Genomic DNA, 8,841 nt, shown 5'->3' with positions numbered 1-8,841 from the left:
AATATGGCATACACTTGCCTTTACTTGAATCTCACTTTGTTGTTCCACAAACATACCTGATTGATCTAATGCTTGGTTGGGTATCTTTCTTAGTACCAAGAAGTCACAACTCTTACAAAATACGCTAAATTTCTACTTCCTCCAATTTCTGTAATGAAGTAATGAAGAGATGCTAAAAGAAATATGTAAAAGTACAGGAAAATTTGTAATTATGAGAGTTAAGAAAACTGTTACATTTGTTTACAAATGAAAGGAGTAATTTTTTTTCCTAAAACGCTATAATATATTGGATATCAATAAAATATACAATCACCTCTCCAAAGGTCAATTACAACACCGTACAGTCTTTCATATACCTATCTCTATGTTCAATTCTCTATGCTCAAGTAATGCACACTAAAGCTTGCAATTGTGCATATACATGTATATACATAAACATCAGACAAAAAATGTTACTATATGAGGATAAACCTACATTTGGTGTCTACCTTCAGCAAAGTTTGAATAAGAGCTGTTTTCAATACTCTCTGACGAAATATCATTTATGCTGCTGAAGTTCATCTTATCTTCGTCCCATCTAAGAATCTCTCTTGCATATTTCAGAGCATAATCAACATTATCAGGCTCCAGAGCAGTAACTGGACAAACATACAACTTTCTTCCAGTTAATGACTTGAATAGCCTCTTGAATTGCCACCCAATGTAGTGATATGCGCGTTGAGCCAGAGGTGCTACGTTGTTACCACTGCGCCTGGTGCTCTGGTGACGGCTGAACACCGGATTGAAGTCCTGAAACCACTTGCATTGTGTGAGGGGTACTTGCTCGATCTTTTCCTCCAAGAGATCAAACTTGTTGAGGATCAACAGGAAATTCATATCCTTGTATGCTGGGTGACTAATGATGCTCTCAAAGAGTCTCTTGCTCTGCAACATCTTGTTTGTAAGTTCTCCACTACTGTCGACCACATATTCATCGTAATCTGTCAGAGACACACAAAATAGGACGATGTTAACATCTTCAAACATCTCCAACCACTTGCAGTTCTCCCCTAGGCTTTTTGCGTGCACTCTAATTAGTTCGTATCTGCAATGCAATACATTAATAAACAAGAGTAAGAACATATGATTCTTGAAATCGACTGCATTTTACTGAATTAGACAAAGGGGAGGGATTATTGATCAAGGGGCATACTGATTAAGCTCTTAAGTAAACAATAACAGCTCAGAAACAAGCATATGAGAAAGCAAACAAGGATTGCATAGACTTACATGGAAGCCTCAAACATGAAGCACTTTAACTTAAGAGCAATGTTAATGAGAATACAAGGCTCACAAATCACTCTAAATCTCATAGGAGTATTCATCCTTGGCTTAAACATGTTTCTTTTAAACACTCAAAAAAATTCCGTTAATAGGATTCATTCTAATGTAACATCCTATATACTCGTAATAGGAAATATCTTCTAGGTTGAAATTTTACTGACTCAAGAGTGTCAAATTCCCCAGAAGCAAAATTGAGCTGCAACAGAGATTGCAACTGGCAAATGCATGGGAAACGAAACAAAACAAAACAAAAACAAAAACAAAAACAAAAAAAGAAAGAAAGAAGCAAACATGCCACTCCTTCAAACACAACCTTCGCCAATGAACCTCCTTATGCCACAAGCAATCTTTTTAACCTTCCAAAACTTCATAACAGGCTCCAAACCCAACATGGAAAGACTAAAAAGGAAAGGGTATAAATAACGGAGCAAATGTCCTATATTTTGCCTTTGAAAGTTCTATAGTTCTATATCATGGCGATTCATTATTATGACATGCATTCTTGTTATTATTCCTGAACATACCATCAGTTACATGGCTTGAATTACCACATCTCTAATACTCTATATTTTATTATTCCTGAACATACCATCAGTTATATGGCTTGAACATAACATCAAGTACACCATATTCTCTACTACTCATGCACAACCAACTTGACTGTATTTTAAGGGTGGTTATTAATAAGAGTATATTCTCTACAATATAGTGTTGATAGAAGAGGAATAAGGCCATGATAGCTTTTTCCCCTCTGATTATTGTCTCTCGGGCAATTAGCCTCTATGGAATACTACAAGCAAATTTAAATAAAAGCCTCATAGTAATTGATTCCGACATAATTGAACAGATGTTCATTACAAACACGTAACTTATGAGTAAACAGTACCATAAGATTTGCCAATTACAACCTAGTAGACATAAACATGATCAAGTGTTCAAGTAAATTCTCAAGATCATAGAGCAATAGTGAGAAAAGTAAATGAGATATAACTGATACTAAAACAGGAGAAGATGGTAATCATTCTACATTCACAGTCCTTTCAACATTTGCTCAGATAAAAGATTTACCGTGTAATAAGGTCAGCTGGTTGGCCAGCTGGATCCTCGCAGTCTTTATCTGGTGGCTGAGGAAAGGAGAATTCCATAGAAGTGAGACCATTGGATGACGTTATGCCCTCTGCGTATATGATGTCAGTATCAGAGGGCTCATAATCCACTTGGGCAATCTCGACTGCCTGAAAAGGTTAAGTTTACAACAAACACATATCAATCACCCAATCATGCATGGTAGATATTATAGCATACATAGTAAATTAGTAATACATAATACATTCTGATTGTCAAAGCAGAAGGCTAAATCCATTTTAATTTAGGGCACAGATAAAGCTTATACTACGTATAAGATATTTATAAAAACCTTTGACATATATTACAATGAATGAGGAGTAGACTGAGCAAAAAATTTATATTCCAGCAAGGCAGGAACTGTAAGATGGGGTCACAACCAAAGGCATGATTTCCAAATTTAACACTGGGCGGTGAGATAATGTTAAACAGAAGAATTATAACAGGTTTTCAGCTTTGATTGATGCAACGGTATTCACTCTTAAAATCATAAATATTGTGAAACTACACTGACAACAACAAAAACTACAAAGAAAAGCAAAAGGTAATATGCAAACAAAATTATTAGAATACAAGAAACTTCACTCAAGTTATTAGCATTTAGAGTTGTGAAATTACTTCTGTAATGTGTTACACCAAAGAAATTTTCTCAAAGGAACATATATAAAGCAGTTAATTTGAGCCCTCCAACATTCATAACCCCATTTTAACATTATTGAAATGATTTTCTTCTCCTTAAGATTATTATGGATAATTGGATATCAACTTTGTCCTGTACCAGTGGGATAACTTGCAAAAGGGAAGAGCAAATATTCAGAAGGCTGATTAATCCCCCTCAACTAATTATGCATAGCTTATGCTTTACTTTCTTTTCATATTTCTGAAAATTTATAAAAGGAACTTTATCACATTTCATAATTTGTGGCCATTGCATGCATCAAGTACACCAATAGCAGAACAAATATTTGAAAGATCAAAACACCTGCCAAGGAATGTGAAAGCAGACAAGCAGTGGTCTTACCCTATCTAAGAAATAATTAGCAACCCTGGGTAGATCTAATTCATCTCTTCTTCTGTATGTGGCTTGAAAGGCTGCATCATTCCACAACTCTTCAACATATGGGGCATACTCTCGAGTAGATGCTGGGAAAACCAAGTCCAGGTTGTTTGACACCATGACATCGATGAGCCAATCAGAAAACTTCTTCAATTTCAGCCCCAAAGTATACTCAGTCGTACATTTTAGTTCACTAATAGAATCTGCAGGCCAAAGTTGAACTCAGAGGAGTCTAACACACATAAAGAGAGGTCTTTAACAAATAAGAGTACATATTGAAACTTCATCCACTGATAAATAAACATAAGCCTAAAATAGTGCTCAGTATCAATATGCAGGATAGGGTACTTTAGGGACTAGAATTATAATTAAGTTGTTAGTGACTTGAAGGAGATGATAGATAGTTAGGATAGAAGCTCTAAAAATAAAAGAAATGAGAGACAGAGACGTGATGTTGAATATTGATGAGAGTAATAATAAGCTTTTATACTGCTAAGTGGGAAAGAATCAAACATCTCAAAAGCTTGAATATCATTTAAATTCTCTGCAATTTCCATAATTTTAATCAATCATCTTTTTCTTTCCTTAAATTCAGCCATTACTGATGTCTAAGCTAAGTTAATTCTTAAAAATTCCTTATGGGCGATTTGCTTTCTCGGAGTCCTTATAGCAGGCTGAGCCCTTCTTGGAAGAGTCTGCAGAGACTAAACGGCCACTGCCTAAAAGGACAATGTTCAGGGAACCACCACCACCACCCCCCCCCCCCCAAAAAAAAAAAAAAAAAAAAAAAAAATAGGTACATCTCACGCCTATGGACAATAAAAAAGATGTGGGAAAAAAGAAAAAAAATCCACAGTATCGTGAGAGATAATAGGATGCAAGCCATGTATTACCTGATGGACCAGGATCAGCAGACTGCCTCTTCCTCAGTTCCAACAAACATTCTTCTTCAAATATTTCACGTCCCTCAAGTAGTCTAGCAAGATACCCATAAAGATTACTCTGTATCATGGACTTGATTTTTTGACGCTCCTCGTCCAAGAAAGGTACATCATATAGAACCCTAGCCTATTAAGAAAAATATCAAAGTACAACAGCCAGTGAGTGACATCTGTTTTCTAAGAGATTAACAGGCAGTTGCTACATTTTATCATATCACAAAATAGCAATTATTATCAGCTCAGAAAATTTTATGTGCCCTATGATTTACTATATACAAATAATAAAATCTAAACAACTAACAATAAAAACGACTCTAAGCATATAATTTTTCAAGTAGACAGGCACATACTAACCTGCTTAAAAATGGCACTTGTTCCGGAACAATTTTGGCCAACTAGAAGCAGTTTACATAACACTCTTTGTTCTAGGTAGTTAGAAAATGCTCCTTCATCAGCATGGTTTAATATTCCTCTAGAGTTTGGAGATTCAGGAGTAGGCAATGACAAGACAGTGCAAATAAGCTTAGTCCTTTTCTGCAAAATAAGCACCTTTTAGTCCAAAGCCGAAGGAAAAGAAATATATGGACAATTTAAGACTTAGAAAATAAGTAAATGGAGGCAATACCCTGCCCCAGATATTTCCTTTTTCCACTTGCATTCCCTGTTCAACTATGGTTCCATCTGCCGACAGCCAAAGATCGAAACACCCTTCACACTTAATACCGGAAGACTGCAAACATTTAGTGTAAGATGTTAGATTTGAAAATTTGACCATCATTTATTGAATCAAAATTCCAGCAATTTTTTAAGTTTCAAGGAGAACAACCTTCAGCATAAACCGCTCTGCATAAGTAATCTCCCGACCATTGATCACCATTTTTGTGTTCCCATTGCTAGCTTTTCGCATCATCTGCTGATTTCCTACGGCAAGTTCTGGAGTAATGATCTGGCAAGGCTTATCCCCTTCCTGTTCCATTAAGCCACGGCTATAAGATTAAATGCTGCTTCAAGTTATACTACAAAGTCAAGCTAACTTTCCTCGTATTTAAAAAGAAAAAAAAAGACAGGAAACTACGTATACCTTTCCCCAGAAACCAGAGACTCTATCATACCAATAGGACCCCGGTTTTAGATTCCTTGGCGGATTGCGGCATCTAAGCAACATCATCAGCTCATTTAAGCGTAGTGAGCGACCATTCACCAAAATGCACTTTGGAGATAGCTGGTTGTCAGGACAAGATAGCTCAGCCTCCATAATCTGTCTCACCTCCTCCTTCTTTAACCATCCCCTCAGAAACCGCGAGCTCTTTCCAAGCATCTTCCTTTTTGAGTCATCAATAGGGTAACCGATACAGGTAAGGCATTTTCTGCCTTGTGGCATCGATCCCATTGCTTTTCGAATGCAATGGCAACAATATTTGGCATCACAAACAAGACAAGCTTCTTTCTCGGTAAAACGATTCCCTCTATGACAATGATAACACATACCCTTCTTAGGAGGCTTTTCAGGCATGGGCCTTTCGGCGCGCTCCCACATACTAGAACTCTCATCCGTATACATCGAAGACTCCTCAACAACCACAACATTAGACTCATGATCACCAAAAGTAACACCTCCCTTCTTCTTCCTCCTACACACAAGATGTTCCCCATCAGAAGCCTCCTCTTCCTCACAAAAAACACCACCAAAACGCTGATGTGTCGTCGAATCAGGCTCAATCGAATTATTATTATTCCACCTCTCCGAACCCATACACTCCTCAAAACCCTCAATTTCATTACAATCATCAATTGGGGCTTCCAACATATCTGAACTCTCAGACAACCCATGTGAATGATCCCGGGAACTACCCGAAAACCCTAAAGTACCCGAACTCTCAACCCCATCTTCCAATTCCCCATTTCCCATCAACCCATTATAAGAAACATCATCATTAAACCTATCTTTTGAAGAAATTACCTGAATCTTCGAATTATCAACCCTAGAACTGTACTTAACCTCATTAAAACCCCTAATATTTTTCCTAATTGGTTCAACTACAGGCAAAGATAAATTATACAAATTAGCAGGTGAAGCAGCAATCTTAGCAGTTGGAATACTATCAATATCAACAGGTAAAACTTTAAGAATCATACTATTAGTAATAGGGGAACCTGTATATTCCATAGCAATTGAAATATCAGTATTATAATCAACAAATTCTGTACCAGACATTGATTTTGAGACTGGCATGATCTTCTTCATAATCCCCGCCATAGCCAAAACCTTTGCTTTTCCCACCAAAATTTCAAATTATGCAATCAAAACCCACAAACAATATCATCAAAGATTCAATCTTTCTTTCTTTTCCTGGTTTAATTCATGGTAATTAGGAAAAGGGTATGAATGAATTGTAATAATTAATCTTTGAAATGGAATTAGAAAAAAATTGATAAGAACTGAAATGATTAATAACATAAATTAGGAAGTACAGTAGAATACAAATTTGGTTGTTTGATTATGAAATAGTTCAGTCTAGTTCACATAAAAAAAGGAAGATGAGAGGGGTTCTTAAATTCAACTACGCGTAGGTTGAAGCTGCTTGGAAGTTGAGGGAGGACTTGAGACTTGAGAGTCAAGAGTGGAGGAGAGAGAAAGCGATTGAATTTGTATTCGGGGCGCTAAATCAATGATTTTTTAATTTGTCGTCATGACCGGGGAAAGTCAACATAGAGCTATAGCTAAAGTTGATTCGATATAAAATGTGCTTGTTTAATTAACATTGAAATGAACTCTAAATACAAATATTACCATAATTTTATGGAAATTTTAACTTTTGGTACCACAAAAAAACCTGTTATTCAATTTTGCTACCTCTAATAATTTTTTTTTTATTTTACTACCACTAAAAATCACATAATTTAAATTTCACTACCACTTAACGGAATTCGTTAAGATTCTGTTAAGTTTATTCAAAAATAAAAAATTAAAATGTTTAAAAAAAAAAAAAAAAAAACCCAGCCACCCTCAACTGCCCCCCCCCATCAGCCACCCTCCCCCCTCCCCCCTGCCGGCGGCCGACGCTTGGGCGAACGCCGGCGACCCCACCCCAAACCCTTTCCCCCACCAACGAACGACGATGATGATGATTGTAGGGGGGGTCGATTCGAACAAGGGGAAAATCGAAAAATTTTGACCTCTAATTTGACAAGTTGTGTCGAAATTGATTGAGGGCTTTGTTTTCTTTAGATTTCAATTGCAAAATCATGTAAATAATTGTTATTTTCGTTTTGAAATCAAAGAGTTTGATTCAAAAATTTTAAAAACCCTAACTTTTTCCCCAATTTGATTTTGAATGAAAATCATCATATTAATTCAATAAGATTGAAAATTGCTACCAAAATCTTGTTTTGGGATTAATATCGAACGTCAAACCGCTAGAAAATCCTAATTTTGATTCGAAATTGTTCGAATTTTTGGACTCGGTTTTCTTGTTCGTCGCGGCACCGTGGCAAGGCGTTTGTCCCTAGTTGCACGGCATTCAAGTGGGCGTTGGCTGGTTGCGGTGGCTAGGCGTTTTCAAGCGTCGACGTTGGTGGCTGAAAGTATGTTCCTGGCTGCTACGTTGGCTGCTGTTGCGTCTGTTCATGGCTGCTGCGTTGGCTGGGGAAAGGGGAGGGGAAGGGGTGGGGATCCGCCAAGGGGGATGGCTGGGCTGGTGTGGTTGGAAGAAGAGATGCGGGCCAGGTGGCTTTGGGGTGGAGGGGGAGTGGCAGGGGATCGGAAGGGGATTGGTGGCTGGGGAAGGAGGAGAAAGAGAGGCAGGGTTGAAGCGGGCCCCACAAACGGCTAATCTAACAGTTTCCGTCAACTGGTATCAGTTTTAAAAAAACCTGATTTTTAGTGGTAGTAAAATAAAATAAAAAATTGTTAGAGGTAGCAAAATTGAATAACAAGTCTTTTTGTGGTACCAAAAGTCAAAATTTCCTAATTTTATTCATTTCAAGCAAAGTTTTCACTGCTTATTGCACTATAGATTGCATCTACAATGTTAATATTGATTTGTAAACCATAAATTTAGAGAAGAGAACGTAAATTTTACAATAAAAACCGTAATATTTTTGCATTTTTGGTCATAGCTCATACTCCAACGCTTATTAGTTTATTTTTTAAAATATTTTGCTTATCTAACTATACATTTTTTTTTCCTCATACAATATTCCACTTTTCTCTCCCAAGGTTCAATCATTATCCTGTGAATGTATAGATAAAGCATAACCATTAGAGTGAAATAAACGAATTTCCTCTATTTTCAATATAATTGTTACTCTCACACTTTGAGCATTTATGTACCTAATTATGTATTTGTAAAAAAAAAAAAATTTAAAAAATATATATTAAAACGAATTCAATAT

At 36.6% G+C, this 8,841-nt stretch overlaps 1 protein-coding gene across 1 annotated transcript; it reads right to left on the bottom strand.

Moving 5' to 3' along the window:
* Positions 1-259: 259 nt before the first annotated feature.
* On the bottom strand, positions 260-7,399 carry LOC110698536 (extra-large guanine nucleotide-binding protein 1-like). The gene is made up of 8 exons (XM_021875981.1): positions 5,528-7,399; positions 5,273-5,413; positions 5,072-5,176; positions 4,801-4,980; positions 4,399-4,573; positions 3,470-3,708; positions 2,392-2,558; positions 260-1,084 (listed from the first exon to the last, which is right to left on the bottom strand). The coding sequence occupies exons 1-8, from the start codon at positions 6,701-6,703 to the stop codon at positions 472-474; spliced, it is 2,796 nt and encodes a 931-aa protein (XP_021731673.1). The 5' UTR covers positions 6,704-7,399; the 3' UTR covers positions 260-471.
* Positions 7,400-8,841: the final 1,442 nt, after the last annotated feature.

The sequence above is a fragment of the Chenopodium quinoa genome, unplaced genomic scaffold, assembly GCF_001683475.1.
Source record: "Chenopodium quinoa cultivar QQ74 unplaced genomic scaffold, ASM168347v1, whole genome shotgun sequence".
Lineage (NCBI taxonomy): Eukaryota > Viridiplantae > Streptophyta > Magnoliopsida > Caryophyllales > Amaranthaceae > Chenopodium > Chenopodium quinoa.
Note: the sequence above shows the minus strand (reverse complement) of the source record. Positions and strands in the feature narration are given on the sequence as shown.

Bases quoted from the DNA above. Each gene is read 5' to 3' on its own strand.
- LOC110698536 (XM_021875981.1), bottom strand. From the start codon at position 6,703: ATGGCGGGGATTATGAAGAAGATCATGCCAGTCTCAAAATCAATGTCT. The intron at 5,177-5,272 runs GTTGTTCTCCTT...AAATGTTTGCAG, and splicing joins CAGAGCGGTTTATGCTGAAG to TCTTCCGGTATTAAGTGTGA. The intron at 1,085-2,391 runs GTAAATCTTTTA...ATTGCATTGCAG, and splicing joins CCAGCTGACCTTATTACACG to ATACGAACTAATTAGAGTGC.